General features: G+C 37.6%; 1 protein-coding gene across 1 annotated transcript in view; it reads left to right on the forward strand.

The window, feature by feature from the left end:
- The first annotated feature begins 1,282 nt into the window (after positions 1–1,282).
- Positions 1,283–20,243, forward strand: part of LOC149072954 (CUGBP Elav-like family member 4) — a 93,629-nt gene continuing 74,668 nt past the window's right edge. Inside the window, exon 1 of the mRNA XM_089247258.1 lies at positions 1,283–1,545. Coding sequence (XP_089103384.1) covers positions 1,341–1,545 — 205 coding nt within the window. The 5' untranslated portion in view covers positions 1,283–1,340. The remainder of the gene's footprint in view (positions 1,546–20,243) is intronic.

The raw sequence follows: 20,243 nt of genomic DNA on the forward strand, positions 1-20,243 counted from the left end.
ATTAAAATTTCATACGTGTATGTATATTATTAAATAAAACGAAATAATTATTAATTTATTACAAATTCCAGTTATTAGAATTTAAAAAATGAAAAAGTGTGTGAAACAAGACTCAAGGATTTGAATATGTGTGATAAAATATGATCGCATCATCTATTTATTACATGAACTGGAATAGTTTTTCGAAAAACATGGCAATTTCGAATACTTAAAATGCAGGCCTACTATAATATACAAAACCTGAAATAAATAAAAATTCACAAATTATTCAAAATTTCCTTATAAAAGTTTTTTGCACTTGTGCAGATCAGATCGATATTAGGATAAATATTTCCAATTCCAATTTTATAGATAATTCTTCATTTCACTAATTTCAAACATTGTAAACACATAATGAAAATTTAAACTAATATTTATTATAAAAATAAATCGCTCTCTCGTGCCGTATTTTTTCCTCCCTTAGAAAAACGGTTCTAAAATATTTTCCGTTTTCGGGCACGTTGCTGTCGCTCAGCTGATCCGGTGCACAGTTCCACGAGGTTGAGAGAATCTTCAACCTCGTGAACGTTTGTCACCATGAACAGACCAGTGTTAGATAAAAATAAAAATAAATAAATAAATGTGTGTGTGTATATATATATACAGGGAGGAGAGAAAACCTCACTGGTGACGCGAAAACACGGAAAAAAAACCCCCCTAAAATAAAAATAAAGTAAGAATGATCGCCAGAGGCGAGTGACCGGGAAGCTCAAGAGCAAAAAGGGCCTGGTAGGTGAAAGATGGCTCACACACACAACGAGACACACGCGAGAAAAGAAATGCATGTGCAAGAAGAAAAGCGTGGATAGACCAGATTTCGACGCATGCTCCGCGTGGGATTTCCATACTTCGAACGTGAGTCGCTGAGCGGCGCTACCGTAGCGCCGCTACCACCCACCCACGATTCACGTGGGTTTTTAATGGGAGGGGGGTGACCAAAAGGGGGGGGGTGACACATAATAATAATAATATAACTAAAAAAAATGAAAGTAAACGAAAGGGGGAGTTTTTGGATAGAAACACACTATTGAAATAATAATAATATAAAAGAAAGCAATATATATATATATATATATATATATGTATGTAGAAGAAAATAAAAGAGGTCTGCCGCTTCCCACCGACCGACACTGCCGCGCCGCGCTGCCAGCGCCGCGAAAATAGAGAGAAAGAGAGAGCGAGAGAGAGAGAGAGTGCGAGAGAGTGAGAGAGTGAGTGAGTGAGAGAGAGAGAGAGAGAGAGAGAGAGAGCCCCCGCGCGTGTTGTGGTGTGGTGATACGAGGTCTGTCCTGAGTCAGATCATGGCAACTCTGCACAACGGTGTGTTAGACTCCCGGCATAACGCCAGTCCACACTGCCCGGCAAAAGAGCACGACGCGATAAAACTGTTCGTCGGACAAATACCACGCAACCTTGACGAGAAGGATTTAAGGCCTTTATTTGAACAGTTCGGCAAAATCTACGAGCTGACCGTGCTTAAAGACAAATACACGGGCATGCACAAAGGTAAGCGATTCCCATCAATTGCCATTGGAAAACTTAATTTTGTTAATTTAGTATTTGATGAAAAAAAGTTTAAAATAACATTAGAATAGTATTGAGTATTTGGGCTGATTTAAATGAGTTAGAAATTTGATGATAATTTTGAAAAGAAAATATATCAACGGAAACCACGTGATTGTAGAATGTTAGGATGACGTCATGTGAAGGGATTTTTACGTTTCTATGAAAAATATATTAATGTCTGTAAATGATTGGAGTGGTATATATTTTAGGTATTTGAAATAATTAAATAGAAAAGATGGTTTTTTTTGACAAAGGTTTGTCATGCTATAGAGGAACTGTGGGAACGTGGATATCACGACAGCAGTCGGTGATCATCATTCTCACCACGGTGATCCATCACTTTCGTGATATAATACGTTGGATTGGAAATGGGATGAAGCACAATCCCGTTGGTACATAGTTTGCTCCCAACTGCGGACATGAATCAATTTTCCCACATGCACAGATACACGTGTCATGTAATGGTCTGTTCGTAAAAGGTGAAGGATTTTCGCGGTTTGACGCATCCTTACCGACGGAACTTTTGAACTTTTAAATGGCAATTTTCAATATTACAGCCAGAAAAAAAGTTACAAAACTACTCTAATTCTTTATAGATACACTGTTTTTCTGCATTTCAATGATCAATATTACTAGTATATTTCTGAATCCATAAAAAATTTGGGTATATTACCTAACATATAATTAAAGGAAAAAGATTATAAATGTTTGTCATACTCTAAACCGAATCGTAGGAACATGGAGGCCACGATAGCAGTTGTTGGTGATCGTTATTCTCACTACGGTGATCTATCACTTTCGCGATATAGCACGTCATTGGATTAGAAACGAGATGGAGCACAATCCTGTTGGTACATTGCCGGTTCCACACTGCGACATGGATCAATTTTTTCTCATGTCCAGATACACGTGTCATGTAATGGTCTGTTCGTAAAAAAAATGTAAAGGCTCTTTCGTGGTTTAAAATGCCTGCTCACCGACGGAACTTTGAACTTTCACATCCCCATTTCATTATTGAAACCATAAAAAAAATCCCGAAACAACTCCAGTTATTTATAGACACACTGTTTCAGCACTCAAATTATCAATATTACTTAATTGAATTTTTACCTTCATGAAAATTAATAGTTATTCAACACGTAAATATCATTTCCGTGAAACTCACTAAATTCTTGATTTATAATGCTCTAAAATTTTAATTACCATTAATATCCTCCCAAAAATTGGCCACTTGATTGCTACAATTTGATGTCAACACGACACTGATTTACTTTAGATCTTTGAGTTGGTTTCATTCCTAATACCCCGGGAATGCATTTAGAGATTTTGATTTTAACAATAGAATCATAATTGAAATTTATGTTTCAATTTTTCTTGGATTCAATTGTTAGAATGAGATAAAAGCAACGTCGATTCAATTGTTAGATGATTTTTAAAAAGAGAAATGATTGAATCGGATTTTTTCAAATAGACACGTAGTATCCAGTTCCAGATACATCGAAGGGCTAACCGAGACTGTCGTAGGTATTTCCCGTAAAGTATCTTATATCGGAGAGAATATACGTAAAGCCACGTTTCCGTAATTGACATGGGGCCCGATTGCACGTGACTTCAATACCGGAATCGTTCTTGTGTCAGGAAGCGCCGAATTGCTGGGATAAGGCGGTATTTTTTTTATATATATTTACTTGGATTCAACGGTAATGAAGTCGAAAGAACTTGAAACTAAAATTAGTTCAATAAGGGTAATAAATATTCTCATCTATTTTAACATGTGAATAAATAAATTAATGTTTTGAAAACCTTTAATACAAATGCCACAACAGGCAAAACGTCCAACGTGGTGCTTAAAGAAGATGCCGGTAAAACATATGGATGTCGAATATATATCTAAACTATATCAAAAATGGAGCAAAAACGTATTATTCGTAACAATTATTCGTAATTGTGTTTTTAGAATTTTTAGAATTTTTTTAAATGTCTTAAAAACAGTCGGAGAAAGAATGAAAACATTTAGGATGAATTTATTAGGATTTATTTCTTGGAGAGAAAAACAATTAATTTTTAATTTAAATGACTAAATTCTCAACTGGTCCTTTTAAAAATGTTCTTTTACGAAACTTCTCTGTAAAAGATGGCTTTTCCGCAAGCACGTGCTCTTTGCTGCGGCTGATTCGCGATTGCATCTTCTGATTCCATACACGTGGTGGAACTTCACCGGCCAAGAAGTTTTTAGAGTAGATTGAATTTAATCAAATCTGATTATAAACTTAATTTCTAATGAATAATTACGCACCAGCTTCATCATTTAAATATGCCAATGATATCAAACGGACGGGGCTTACGAATTGTTTACGGACGGTTGTGGAGAAGATGGAATCTTTCGGATATTCCGGAGGGTAAATGAAAATAAATGTGTGGTACCCGAGAGATTGATTAAGACACTTCTCTTGTTAACTGTTGGCTGTTTATCAGCATCCACTCGCTATTTATCCCCTCCCCAGTTTTTTTAGCAGTACATACTTCTGTACTTACACTGATATGATTTCATTCGAGCTGATCAATATTAATCGTGATGCGATGCATTCTATGAGTTTTGTTTGAGTGAAGTTGTGTGTGTGACGCCATTATGGAAAAATAAATTTTATAATACTCACTGGAATATGAAATCATGATATCTATCAGATGTGTGTTGTTAATACTGTTATTCAACCAGTGGCGTCGGAGCCGGGGGTGCTGTGGGTGCTCGAGCACCCACGGTAATTTGTGGCTCGGGTCTGGGCACCCCCAGAATTGATTGAGAGATCGTAATTTCCAATATAAAGCTCAAGACGAGCACCCACAGGTTCGAAACATTTCCGACGCCCCTACATTCGACAGTATTAACCGTTATACTCATTCACTGTAATAGTTCTTAGTTCGTCCTGGACTGGAGTATACCGTGAGGTTTTGGAAACCATACCTATAGAAAGGACATGGACATGAACACAAGGCCTTGAGCAATGAAGAAACACTCAATTTCTTGAATATGTTTACATTGGAAGAACACAAGTGTTGGGGGATATATAATCGAAGTTTTCGAAATTTTGAACGGGACTTTTCGCAGGGAGTTTTTCTCCAATAGGGTTGTCAATAAATAGAATAGCTTACCTACTGGGGTCATGAATTCCAACACAATTGATACGTTTAAAAAGAAGTTCGATAGGTATTGTGGGATAAATCGAGAAGCAATCCATACTTAGATAAGACAACCATATAATCTTTTTTATGGGTGGCGTATTATAATTATTAAATTATTTTTGGTGATACAAGCTTTTATAATGGGTATTTTGGTTATGTTTGATATGAATATTTTTATGGGCATAATTTTTTCAGGCACCTCGTTGACAAGTTTGCCTGTTGTAGCCTTTGTATTTGTATAATAATAGTTATATTGTGGAACCGACTTCACTTACGTGACTTATACAAATACAAACACAAAGGCCTCAACAGGTATTGCCCAACTAGTTGGCTGCAAAAAGATTCCGATAAAAAATATGGATGTCAAATATAATGGATGTAAAACACAGCAACCCCCCAATAAAAAAATACAGTCAATTCCCGTTTTAACGAATACTGTTATAGCGAAAAAATGTTGTTTTAACGAAAACTTTTCTAATCCCTCAAATAAATTTGCGTAGAAACAATGTAAAAATCTGCAATTCCTTTATAACGAAATTTCGCTGTTACGAAGCGATTTCTCTGGTCTCTTGGAGCTCGTTATAACAGGATTCGACTGTATAAAAGCATATATCACAAAAAAGAATTCAATAATATACAATACACTGCATATAGAAATGTCCTCACCACTTGTTAACACAAGATTCATAGAACGGCTGGTTATTTGTAGAGATGAAGATTACCAGGAAGAAAATTCATCTCTGCCCCCACAAGGACTTGAACCCCGGTCTCTCGCTTGCCGGACGAGAGCACTCGTCTTGGTGGCCTGTCATTCACGAGCTTTTAGTTGATTGTTGCCGCCGTCCATGTACGGAGCCTTTCAACATATATATACGCTTCAAGGTTGAAATATTCTGCCTGCTTTCATCGCTTAGATAGTAGAGCACTCGTCCGGCAAGCAAGAGACCGGTGTCCGAGTCCCCGCGGGGGCAGAGATGAATTTTCTTCCTTGTAATCTTCATCTTCACAAATAACCAGTCTTTCTATGAATTTTATACAAAACACCGCCCTTAAAAAGGATTATGGTTGCCTTATCTGAGTATGGATAGCTTCTAGATTTATCCTAATATGTTTATCGCGCTTCTTTTAATGAACGTGTCAATTGTGTTAGAATTCGCGACTCCCGGAAGTAAGCCCTATTCCATTTAATACGAACCCTATTAGAGAAAAACTCATTGCTTTTCACCACAACCTGGGACTGTTCCTTAATAGGACTTGATGAATTAGACTACTTATCACTTAATTGATATGTAGTTTAATCTCTTCGTGAAATTTTCCAAGAAATTGATAAAAGAGCTAATGCCTTTAAGTGTAGGAATTTTTTTATTAACGTTATCCGTTATTCCCGAGAAGCAACAGTTATAAATTGTCTTCACTGCAGAGACAGTGATATTGCCGTGGAGCAAACTATTATCACCAATAATGGGAGATATTATAGGAGACAATAATTCGGTGATAATAATATTATCACCGAAATATGGCTATATGTATAGATAAAAGAAACATATATATTTCAAAAGTACAAGCACTTTAAAAACTAATTGGGGTGAAATGAAAAAAAAAATTAATGTAAGAGTTAAATTTTCGAGGAATCCGTGTAAAACTAAGAACTTACAATTTTCATCATGATAGGATATTTTTTTCGAAATTACTGCTTATCAGCAGTGTGAACGTCATGTTACTATACTGTAACAAAAATTCGTCAAATGGCGTTGAATTATGACAATCATGGGGGAAAATGGTCACGAAAAGAATAGGATAAGAGAAATTAGGAAATTCTTCTAGAAACGCGAAACTTGGAACACAATCCATCATGTTAGCGTCTATCGTTTTCAACGTTATTCGCTCCGTCAGAGGCGGATGCTGTGAGACTTTACAGTGAGAAATATCATGTTTTACTGTATATTTTACACGGCTTTCGGTCACTTGAAACGAATATATGCTAACGTGTACAATTAAGCACAATTGTTTTCGTCTAACAAAAAAAAAAAAAAAAAAAAAAAAAAAACCTTTGATACAGTTTTATTTCTATGAAAACTGTTGAATGGAACACCTTTTCATCTTTTAACAATTGGTGTCCCCGACAATAATCTGAGACATTATTTGTACAGTTTCTACCAATACCTTTCTCCACCAAGGAGGTATCAAGTACAGGGTGGGCAGAAAGTCCGTAGAAACTTTAAAAATGAATAAAATCGGAAAAATAATCGAAATAAAAAACGGGTTGCAGGGTTAGCATCGCTAGGTCACGGTAATTTTTTTAAAGACAGGAAAAAACCCCCTCAAGTGTGGGTGAGTAGAAAGGTGGGTGAGAGTCGCTCGTACTAGCGAAAGGTGGCGCTAGTACGAGCAACTTCGGTGGATATATGCAAATGAGACGGTTCTAAGAACTTGTGTGCTCCTAATCCACAACCAATTCACCGTTGCAAACCGTGTATGTGGACCTGCTGCACTCTGTCGTTGCTGGATTTGTGACTTGCCGGCAATGTGTTATCCCCTGTGGTGGTGTCCATGTGGAACACCTGCCGCTGTAATAAATGGTTTGGAGGCATTCTGTTCATTATTTGCGTATCTTTTCTTTGACTTGTGTATAACAGCGCCACCTATCGGTCGTTTTTTAGTTATTTTTTTTCCTGGCTAAAAGAAATCCCGTGACCTAGCGATGCCAACCCTGCAAACCGTTTTTTATTTCGGTTATTTTTCCGGATTTTATGAATTTTTAAAGTTCTTACGGACTTTTTGCCCACCCTGTACCTTCCACATTCTCTTGTATAGACCTCGGCCAAGCAATATTTTATAAATAAATGAATAATTAGAAGAAATTCGGTTTTGGAATTCAATCATTTTAAAACAAAATTAAAAAATTGCGTTTTTTTCTGCAACTACCGAAAAAGTTTGTATTACTTCACTGCAGTAATAACCATACTACTGTGAAGCAAGATTTCAGTACGTCAAAGTGTCAAAATAAAATACACTGAAGTGCCAATGATACAGCACGTTGCAAGTGTCCAATATGTGAAAAATAATGGTAATGTCTGATGATTTAAGTGGCCTACGGTTGCTCAAGTCAGAAGAGTGTTCCTGGAGCCATTCGGTAGCAGCTTCCGACGTGTGTGCTGTCGTATTGCCTTGTTGGAATTGTCCTATCCCGTCGGAATGCATACAGGACATGAATGGGTGTAAGTAATCGGAAAGGGTGTTTAAGTACTGGTCACCATTCAGAGTCATCTTTAGCCTTATTCCAGGTCCCATATCATGCCAACTACATACCGTCCCTTACTATGATAGAGCCTTTACCAGCTTAAATAGTCTCCTGTTGACATGCGGGGTTAATGGTTTACGGGGTTTTATTCATACACCCGTACACGTCCATCAGCGCGATAAAACCGAAAACACGACTGCTCAGACCAGGCAACGTGTTTCCAGTCTTCAATAGTCCAGTGGCAGTGCTGGTGAGCCCAAGATAGGTGCATAGTTTCGTGCCTTACTGTCATCAAAGGTACTCAAGTGGGCCCTCGCTCTGAAAGCTTATATCAAGGAGGGACCGTTGTACAGTTCGTATGCTGACAATTGTTGAAGCCCCGAGATTGAAATCTGTAATGATTTTGAGGCAGAGCTGAAAGCCCATTTTGTGAAACAATTTTTGGCAGAGGTCGGTGGTCCCGTTCCTTCAGGGTCTTTTTTCAGCCCGCACCTTTATTGGAAATTTGTTTTTTCCGGATTCTTTATTTTCACGGTACGCTCTTGCGATGGTTGTGCACAAAAATCTAAATTTCATCTCTACCTTGGAAATACGGGGACCCACCTCACGAGCACCGACTACTATATATAAGCTACGTTCAAAGTCACCTAAATCGCGATAACCCGCATTTTTAGCAGCAGAAACCGATTTAACGGCTTTCCTAGATACCCGTTGTCTCATATAGGTGCCGCTGTGTTGGTCGAGTGGTCAGTGACAGACTATCATCGCGAGGTCCCGGGTTCGAGAACCGGTTCTCTGTTTTCCCCCAACTTCGAAGCGCGCGTAATATTGCCGAATCTCCCCGTTAAAAAGTCTCGCAACAGAGAGCAACAGGCCTACAAACGGTACAAATATTCAGCCACTTCAGTTCTGAAATATAGATGGCAGCACTGAAAAAACCGATACCACACTAGATACGTACTCAGACTGTTAGGTACACACACTTACACTTCCGGCACAACTCACTAGGTAGTAAATTACCCATGGCGATAGACTTTAGTTGCGCTCGGTTTGAAAGGAAGATAGATATAGATGCTAATGACCGTATCTCTCAAATATTACGTTAATTGGTTGCATTCTATTTTATTTACAAGTTGTACTGGTACAAGTACTGTGCCATTTTTTTTGGCGCTTCAATGCATAATCTTAATAAAATGATTACTTAATCATAATAATAATTATCATAATTAATAATTTTAAAATTAAATCCGTATCAACAAATCTTTGAAGATAAGAAAATTCTAGCTATCTTACACGCTATATTGAGGGTGTTTTGCATCATTATTATTAGTCGATATTTCCGTGAATGTGCAAAGTCAGCGCTGTTATGTGACTTCACTGCGAATAAAAATATATTGTTGTAAAGCAAGGGTGCTCATTCTTTAGGAGACTGCGGGCCACTTGACTGGTTTGAAGACGTGCCACTTAATTGAGTGATGTAGAACATCGCCGCAAGTTACTCAAGTGATCCTTAAATATGCCGCGGTCCGCTTGAGTGATCTAGAACTGTGCCGTGGGGTCACTTGACCCTTTAAGTGGCATTGACGAGATATCTCGTCTCCTTAAATACTCTTTTTCTCGCATTGATAAGCTTAGATATTTCCTAAAGTTTATTTTTCTATGGAACATTTTTTCCTATAACCCTCAGTTTGCAGATGCTAAAAATTGGAAGAAAGCCTACTTCATTAAAAATGATATGAAATTTCGAAGGGAGTTAATAATTTCTGTGTGGTTTGAAGGGTAAAGTGATCTGTAAAAGTGCTGCGGGTCACTAAAGTGATCTGAAAGTGAGTCATTTAAGTGGTGTGGAACTGTATCATGGGTATTTAAAGTGATCCGGAACTGTGCTGCAGCTCCTTGAGTGTTCTGGAACTATACCGTAGGTCATTTAAGTCATATGAATAAGTGTCATGGCTGCTCAGGTGCTCTGGAACTGTGCCCCGAGTGATTTAAGTGATCTAGAAATATGTCGTGGGTCACTTAAGTGACCCTGAATAGCACTGAAGTTCATTGAATCGATCTGAAAGTTAATAATCAAATATAATAATATATTATTGCATAATTAATTACATTACATGCGTAATTAATTAATCTGAAAACTCAATTACTCTAAAACTGTGCCGCACGTTACTCAAGGGATATGTAAATTTTTCGCGGGCCACTTAACTGATGTGGAACTGCACAGCGGGTCACTTGAGTAATCTCTTCATACGGCTTTGGTTCATTTTTATAAAACTAGGTTCGAGGTCACGGGCCACATCGAATGACTCCGAGGGCCACATTTGGCCGTGGGTCGAGCATATATGTTGTAAACAAACCAATCCAAATTCACTTCGTCCATATATCTCGTCTAATTTTAAAAAAATTTGTAATCTATATACCCAGATACAAACATTCATGCTCATATACGTACAAAAAAGGATAGATCAGTATAAGTTTATAGTGTTAGACATTGAAGACGAATGGATATTGAATGCTTTCCCGCAATAATTGACATTTTGACAGTAAGCAAACATCACGGTACAAACAAATGAAAACTTCCCACCGCAAACGACGATTCATCAGAAAAAAAACAAAACAAATCGATTCGAAAATTTAATCAGCGACCGATATCGATAAAAAAGTTCTTCAATCATTTAATGAGATCAAAAACCCCAAAGTCAGTGGCAATTTTCTTTTAAAAACATTTTTTTTTACTGATAACCCGATAGAACGAGAGCATGATAGTATAAAAAAAAAATAGCATGCTCATTGTCACGCATTAGGTTGAGCAGGAGGTTTATAATAGCCATTTTGTCCGATGTCTGTCTAATCAATAAACCGTCGGGGGTGTTCTGGAATAGACTATCGCAACTGGTTGTATGTGTAGTAGTGTTTGAAAAAGCATAGTTCTAAAAATAGTCTACACCCAACTTGCAGTTTTTCTGGACATCTGAAAGTCTAGATTATATGCACATACATACAGTATATATATATGTATGTATACACTGTGTGTATATATAAAAGAGAAAAGAGTAGGAGAAAAAGGATTGGTTGTGCGTGTTCCTTTTCCATAAAGATTGTCGGAATATATAGTCATGCGAGAAAGAAAACGTCAGGTTATACCGATAGTACTACTGTTGATCGACATTGCATGCTTCCCCAGCGTTGCGAAATCGTCGGTCGTGAATTAGAACCTTAGATAACATCCTGTTTCAATTTATTGCAGTCCGTGAGCCAATTTGTCTCGATGGTAGGTGTGAGGGGGGTTTTTTTTTCTTCCAACCTCGAAAGTATTGAGACAGTTTTGAAGATAAACGCGAAGAGCATATTTCTTGCTGACCGTTAGGGTCAATACCGAGTCTCCAATTAGACAGGCTAGTAACTTATCTCAAGACTTTATCTATCTATCTGTATGTATGGATGGTCAGATTGAAATAACTGTGGAGTGTTGTCACGTGAAATCTTATTGGAAACGAAATAGAGACCACGGAGAAGAAGAAATGGGCTGAATGTGTTACGCATGGGATAGAAGTTTCTAAATGTCTATTTTTTTTTCACAGAGAAAGGTATTTAGACGGTATTCTATTAGGTGTGATTAAATAAGAAGGTGGAATCTGCAGAAAGAATGAAATACATTTTTTTTTAAGAGCTGAATGTAGTGTTTTCCGCTGCGTGTTATCGGTGATGTTATGTGAGCTTAAATTAGCGTAGATTACATGTTCGGATGGAATTATTTATAAGAAGCATTGGCCGTCAGTTTCATTCTGACGGTTTCAGCTTGGTCATTTTGTCCATGAATACCTTAAGGGGTCGTATACCATTTAATATTGGGAAAAGCTAAAATATCATTAAAAATACTGTTTAACCATTTCTTTATTAGAAATGTTTTTCACATATTTCTCATTAAATATGCTATCCTATGGTGGTATAAAATTTTGCATATCTCTAAAAAAATAAGAAATTGGCTGAATGTGTTACGTGTAGGATAGAAGTTTGTAAATGTGTTTTTTTCCACAGAGGGTGTTCTATTAGGTGTTACTAAATAAAAAGGTGTAAGATCTGCTGAAAGAAGGGAATACATTTTTTTAGAGGTGAATGTGGTGTTTTGCACTGAGTGTTATCATTGTTCATGCGGTTCCATTACCGTAGATTATACGTTCAGATAGAAGGGATATTTATAAGACGCGTAAGCCGTCATGTTCATTTTCACAGCTTCAGCTTGGTTATTTTTGTTCATGATTATGTCAAAGAAATTAAGTAACCCAATCAGTCTTGATCATTGAAAAAAAAAGGCATGGAGATCCCTGCTGGTTTTTTCAGAATTACGTCGTCATTGACCACAGAGCTATCGTCAACAGTTAAGCGTAAAGTTAGGAATTGCAATGTCTGCATCGTACCGTAAAAACAAACGCTCTAGTCTGAAATGTTGAGTGCGTGTTTTGCATTTTGGCACGATAATGCCTGCATGATAATATCTCAGCAAGCAACAAATCTTTTTGCCGGATTTCGCTGAAAAAGACTGGAACACCCATTTTACAATTTAAACCCGTGATCCCGAAACCTGCACTTGTTCGTCATCTTCCTCTTTCCAAAAAAGCATCTGAAACAGCGGAATTTAGTTTCAGACTCTTAATTGGAGGACATTGTAAAGAATCTCTCTCTCTCACAGCCTTAAGCCTTTTTTGAGAAGGATATCCATGGGCTAGACAAACAATGGGATTCCTGCGTTCAGGCTCAAGACAGTTTAGTGTATATTATATACAGACCTATTTGGCGTGTATATTTCATAATCAGAATGTAAAATCACCAGAATGAAACACGTACATGGACCCACCTTCTAATGCTTGAAACGTAATTCACTATGTGAATATGTTGAAATTGCAGTATTGCATTCTTAGAATTGTTATGATCATTTTGTGGCCGATACATCGGTAAAATCAATCAACATGTTGGACAAATGATACAGGTTTGGTTAAGATTTCCAGATCTTTCTTCACTAAGGTGAATCCTGGTATAGTAGAACCCCATTCCTCTCCCATATATTCGAAATAAAAGAGAATGAACCCATTTTGGATATTAAAATCCAATATGGACATGAGAGTGCTGTAAAAAAGTTTAAATTAAAAGTTCATGAAAACGTCTTGAAGGACTTAGTCCAATAATTGCATCATCATTGTCATCATCTTCTAGCCTTTTAGAATCACCGTCAACACAAACACACAATTCAGCTTTTCTCGGAAATTTCGTTTTGATTTCTCAAAATCCCTGTTGAAACGAATTTATGGTAGATCCATTTTCTGTAGATATTTCACATGACATCGAAGCACTGGTAAGATACTCAATTCACTGCGTTCAGATATCTTTGAACGTGCACATGTAAACAATTTTGTTCTGTTCCGGATGATGAATCCATTCATATAATCATCATATACAGTGAATATGATACTCCTATAATATAAATTGTGTACGTGCATCGATAGAAGCTCATTTTATGTACAATATATTACGCATAGGTATCGGAATCCTACGGCTCAGGGCACACTGCCCCCTCCCCAAATAATTCACGAATATACAATTGATTCATGGGGGCACCCTTGAATTTCATACATATGAGATATTGTCCAGCAACCTGGCCTCCCCTTCCGGTTCTTAATTCTTCCATTACGCTTTTGTTTTCAAATTAAAAACGAAACCAAACTACCTATAATAAAACTTTTCTGCAAGGCTGTGTACGTAGCTTTGTATTCTGTCTCAATGCCTGGGGGCCTCGTGATAATGCGATTGGTACTATGATTTTCGAGTATAAGTGTAGTAATCTGTAAGCGTGACACCCCCCCCCCCCGATACTACTACTTCTTCTTCACCAAACACCAACTCTGGCCATATCGTTATATTGCAATTTACTGCCATTAATGAGATGGGTAGGAAATGAAGGCGCTGTCTATCGGTGGTCGATACCTGGGACCCTGACAGTAACCTTAACGATGGTAGACGAGCATCTACCCCCACATACTGGAAAGGGGCCTCCTAGGCTGGGATCTTTGGCGGGTTCCCAAGCCAGACTTCTCACGGGCCCTTCTATAGTCACATTATAGAATGAAAAAACAATAATCATGGTAATTGCTCCGGGGCTGCAGTCCTTTCAGCCCCAACCTTGTGGGGGCGATGTCGGTAGGCAGATACTTCAAGCTACGTAAGGAGCCATCACCTCTCCTGCCTGGGGGCCGGTAGGGCTACTAAGCCCTGCTTATCTCAAAACTTTACTTCAATGCGTTTCCGTTTGAATAAAATTAAATAAAAAAGTTGAATGGAAGTTGTCATTTTTCTGTTAATAAGGCGTACTATACTAAAAATAGGTTTGGTGGCCTACAAGACAATTCTTGATAAGAAAAAGATTGTTCAGAAATCAGAGAATTTCTTCAATATCTTGGAGGGAAAACTTCGCGTGTTACTTCTTCTACCATAGCGTGCTGCAGTTCGGCCACCTAACGTTGTTCTAATGCCACTCACCCACGTGTGTGCATCTAAACGGGGATGGCGGTAGTTGCGATGTTCACTTGGTGTTTCTTGCGAACAAAAAAAATGGCTGATAGGGATAGAAATTCCAAGATACAATCTCAGCTGCACGTAAATAATAAAAATTATTAGCTAAAATTCAGTAATAATTTCATCCCCATTAAATGAAAATTGTTGAGAATTGAAATTTTTATGTTCCCCAATCAACACAAGAGGTCGATAGGTAAAAATTTGTGCTATTTTATTCTATACCAAAAAAAAATTACTTCGTAACTTTAATCAATAAGGAAGCAATTCAACGAGATATTGATAATTATATCTATTCATTTATACCGGTTTTCACGTGAAACAATATCTAAATCTTACAAGTTTGATGTCCGGTGATTCATATATGTGATCCATAAATTCAAAAAATCGGACCAGATCTCATATAAATAAATCAATAAATGAAATAAAACTGTGAAGTAAAGGGTTGTAAATTTATTTCGAAATTCTCGAACAGTTGCCTGCCATCCCTAACCAGGACAATGTTGTCTTACCTGAGAATGTTAACTAGAAGTGTGCGAGCCAACTGTGTTCAATATATCAATTTCTGGAGCAATGATGAAAAAGTTAGGTTTCTGGCAATTGTTTTCTGAACTTTGGCGATGCCAAGCCCACAATGCCCTTGAACTTGATATTTGGAGAAGTCTATAGGGACCTAATAGCAAATACGATTTCTCCAAATGCACCAATAGCGGTTAATGGAATGACTGACACTCTGAACAGCCGTTCAGCTGAATAGCGTCAGAATCTTTTCAGGAAGTGGCTTGAAAAATTGTTGGTAAAAGCGCAGTGGTCAATGATGAAATATGGCGCAGGGCCGTCTTAACGCGTGGGCCTCATCCGGAAAGAAATGCCACTAGAATTTTTCATATTCTGGTTGGATAAATGCAGTTTAGTGCAGAAACGAAACCTCCAATATTTGATCCGATATATTTTATTATATTGAAAATAACATTATTTCGTTTCGTCGATTCGGAAAGAAAAAGATATCTCCCAGCTGCTTTAAGCTGGAATAAATTTGAATTTTTGAATATTTTTTGTGAGAAATGATTCATTTATTTTCCATTCTTTCCGCGGAGCACCAAGAAGTCTTTGGGGGAACACTTAGTGCTCAGCGGAACACAGTTTGGAAACCGCGGGTCTATTGTTGAACACCTCTCGACCCAACGATATCCTCTACTACGATATTTTGTAACATTTTGAAACCCTATATAACAACAGTTTTTTATATTTCGATCAAAATCGTCTTGAATTTAGTTTTAACTTCGTAAATTGTTTTCGATAATCCAGAAGGACATCTAATAAAATCGGTGTTGTGCGCCACATGATCACCGAAAATGTTGATAAAGCTGTTGGTATACGGCCACTTTTTCTCTATACGACATAAAAGTGCAACATGGTAAACATCTCTACAGGGGCGATGCATCTGAATGAATTTTTAATTAATCAACTAATTAATTATAGCTTTTTGTAAAGAATAAATACTTTAAAGCGCATTTTCTGATGATACTAAAAATGCAGATTTAGAAAAGATGTCAACAACAACATAAATTTGGTGGCGCGCAATGACAATGTTATCTGTTGATACAACGATAATCCCTTCATAGCAAGGATTCTTAACCCTTTTCAGTCACGACCCAAAATCAGCTTCGCGACCCAAGGGACTGTTTGTTTCAGAAATTAGTGAAACCAGTGACACATTAAATGCATTTGTTAGGACTATAAATTTGTACGACTCAATCTGTAGGAAGCCCCTGCGAGAATCAAGTTTGGTTGTGACCTATAGCTCAAGAGCCCCTGGCTGTTGGTGTATCTGAACCAGGGCCGTAACTAGAGGGCGGGGCTGGGGGATAACTGTCTCTGGTGGCAAAATTTAGGGGGTGCAGTTTTAGGTGGGAACAAAGAACACCGTATTATAAAATTATCGAATTTTAAAGTTTTGGGGCGGCAAAAATTCCTAGTTACTATCCTGATTTGAACGACCCTTTCTTTTCTTCCTTTCAAACCGAGCACAGCTCCGCTCTATCACCGTGGGCAATTTACTTCCGAGTGAGTTGCACCGGAAGTGTGAGTGCGTGTATCTGAGTGCGTATATAGTGTTGTGTCTGATTTTTCTCAGTGTTGTCATCTATAATTCAGAAGTGAAGTGTAATGATGGAATATTTGTACAATTGTGGGCCTGTTGCTCTCTGTGGCGAGACGTTTTAACGGGAAGATCGTCCCGCATTTGCACCTCAATGGTGGGAACCAGATTTGAACGGCCCATCTCACAAGCACCCATGCCATACAAGTTCGGTTCACTACCCACAGGTTCAGAACCCTTGCTATACAGAGAGATATAGATGGCTTTTTTCTCAGCCAGAGATATCAAGGAAACAGTTATTTTCCGGATATTGTTCTGAGGTGAGCTCGGAAAGAAAAGTCATCACGTCCCGGCGGAGACGTGATGACTTTTCTTTCCGAGCTCACCTCAGAACAATATCCGGAAAATAACTGTTTCCTTGATATCTCTGGCTGAGAAAAAAGCCATCTATATCTCTCTAAACCGTCCCACCCGGGGGCCATTTCCTGAAGTTAAGAGAGGCTACTAATGCCTCTACTTCAGCGCCTCACGACACAGTGCGTGAAATTTGGAAGGCAGATTCATGTGTCTCCAGTGGTGTAGATGGTAGCATGCTTGCCCGGTATGCAAGAGGGCCTGGGTTCGTGTCCCGGCGGAGACGTGATGACTTTTCTTTCCGAGCTCACCTCAGAACAATATCCGGAAAATAACTGTTTCCTTGCTATACAGGTTTCACTGTATTCACATATTCACTGATTCCGACCCCTAAAAAAACAGATATCTAACCATCAATGAAAACAACATCACACTTCATCCAAACCAAGAAGAAAATCCATGTATCACGGTCAAACGAAGACAATCCATACAGAAAACCTCAGAGTACAATAGACTTTCTTTGAACTTTTGATGGCATACTATTTGACACATTCTTCAAAAATCCTCACACCGAATGTTATTATTATTATTGTTATTTTTTTGAAGAAAAATAATAGAGAAAAAAAATTCTCTCTCTATATATATATATAAATAACGTATCGTAAACTATAAACTTTAGGATTTTTACGATCAATATACATCCAATTACGCTGCTTTATTTCGTTTTGGCGAGCTTGCAGTCCAAAATGCGATGACGGGAAGCGATAGTTCGGTCTCTCTCTTGTCTCTTTATATATATTTTTGCTTCTATTTCTCTTCTCTTTTCTCTCAGCCTCCAATTTTTATGGCCGGTTTTTTACTGTCGTCGCCATGCTGAAAAGGGACAAGCAATGAAGGGAAGGGTGCCTTGTAGTTCCCAATAAAACTCCTTCGTTGTTATCTGTGTTTATTGCTGTAGAGGTACAAGAGGTAACGCGAGTTGTGAAGGTTTATACTGAAATATATATATATATATATATATTTTTTTCTATCTCACATGTATGGCACTTCAAATAGAGGTTTCGGTTTATTTTTTATTTTATTTTGTTGTTGTTGTTGTCTCTCAAAGGAGCTAAGAGAAAATCCTCGGAAATTCCTACTCGTTCGATAGTTACGGACATGTCTGATGTCTTATTGTAAAACGAAAATAGTAGTTTGATCCAAAATAATAATAATAACAACAACAACAACAACAGTGAGTGATAACATTTTTTTCGTATCCCAGGTATGTCAAAGGTTTGTATTGCTTAGCGTTCATTGCAGACTGATGTATAAATTGATCCGTCGAGAAAAATATTTTTTGGAACCCGGATTTTTGTTAGTTCTTGGATATGGATAGGAATGGGGAGTAAAAATAAATAAATAGAATCTCTTTAGATTAGAATTACTGCATCTGATCGAATCTGCCAGCGCGCCATCTGCGTTAATGTCACGGACCACCTCCGCGGACCTTAGGTTGAGAAACACTACTGTAATCCGATCTAATGCTAAGTCAGCTAACCACAAGGCTTTCAGATTGAAATATCGAGCTTGATTATTAATTTTATGTGCGAGATATGGAAAGTGATCCAGTAAGTATTGATCTATACAAAGCTTCATGATAGGGTATATAAATATATCCGCAGCACACAGAACAATGTTTCACATGGAGGCAGAACCATATCTCACATATATGGCACTTCAAATGGGGAGGTTTCGGTTTCGTTTTTTAAATATCTTTATTTTTGTTGTTGTTGTTGTTGTCTCCCGAAGAAGCTAAAAGAAAATCCTCGAAAATTCCTACTCGTTCGATAATTATGGATATGTCTGATGCCTCTTATTATAAAACGAAAGTAGTAGTTTGATCAAAAACAATAATAATAATAATAACAACAACAGTGAGTGATAAAATTTTTTTCCATCCAAGGTATGTCAAAGATTTGAATTGCTCGACGTTCAGAGACTGATACATAAGTTGATCCATCTAAAAATATATTCTTTTGTAAACCTGGAACTTGATGAGTTCTTGGATAGATAAGGAATGGAGAGTAAAAAATAAAATAAAAATAAATAAAATCCCTTAGATTAGAATTACTGTATGTGATCTATCCCGCCTGCGGACCACCTGCCACAACGTCAAGGACCATAGGTTGATAAACACTGCTGTAGACCTATCTAATGCATCAGCTGACCACATGCCTTTCAGATTGAAATATTGAACTTGATTATTAATTTGATATGCGAGACACACGGAAAGTGATTCAGAAACTATAGTCTGTTTCAGGTTAACTTTGCAGTGAAGAGAAAGGTAGAGAGTGTATTCCTTCGCCGCAAAATATAGTTCTCATACATCGGAGGTTTAAGATGAACCTTTATACAGAATATTTCAATTTTTTATATGATTTTGGAAAAACATCGTTTTGAACCGATGTTTACTTGTTTAAAATTTTAAAATTATAAAAAATATTGGTTACCATTATCAAAAATCCATAGCAACGGCGACGACACTCTGGCGCGATATCCTAGAAATTTCCCCGCCAATATCACTGTCGTGTTTTTTTTTGTTACACAATTGTATACTGTATATATATATTTTTTTCATTATTTGGTTGAATTTTCCATAACGATACAATTTATGCTGTATGCCTCTAGGGGCGGGAGAGCAATATATATGATTGATAACGATACAATTTTTCATTGTTTTACATGCAGTTATAGGCTTATGTAAAAACGAATGTTCAATCAGTGTTATTTTCTCCCAAAAATAGGCTTCAGTGAGTTCAGATATTCACTCATAGATTACAAGAAGTGTTCCAGTGTTTCTCTTCTACGAGAGCACCGATATTGTTATGAGAGGCCCTCTATGGGTGCAGAAGTTTTGGTTTTATGTCCTTTTTTTAAAATTATTTATTTTTTGCCATGTTTATGGGATAGTTTTAGTTTCCGATCACGGAGAGTGTTGACAGAGTCGCGACTTCCACTCACACGAACGGACACCATCTTCCACCCACCTGTTTCTCCAGATGCCCCTTGCCTTTAGTGTCTCTTCAGATAAAACAAATGAGAGAGAGGGGGTGGGGGAGATCCACAGTGGTTTGAGCTTTCATCTTTTATGTGACAGTTGTGTCTTTATTTTCACCAGAAATAGCCACGCTAAAGTTCTCTGGTCTTCGATTCCTG

This window comes from Pholcus phalangioides, unplaced genomic scaffold, assembly GCF_987345545.1.
Source record: "Pholcus phalangioides strain wild (caught in Gottingen) unplaced genomic scaffold, Ppha-v1.0 ptg000017l_1, whole genome shotgun sequence".
NCBI lineage: Eukaryota > Metazoa > Arthropoda > Arachnida > Araneae > Pholcidae > Pholcus > Pholcus phalangioides.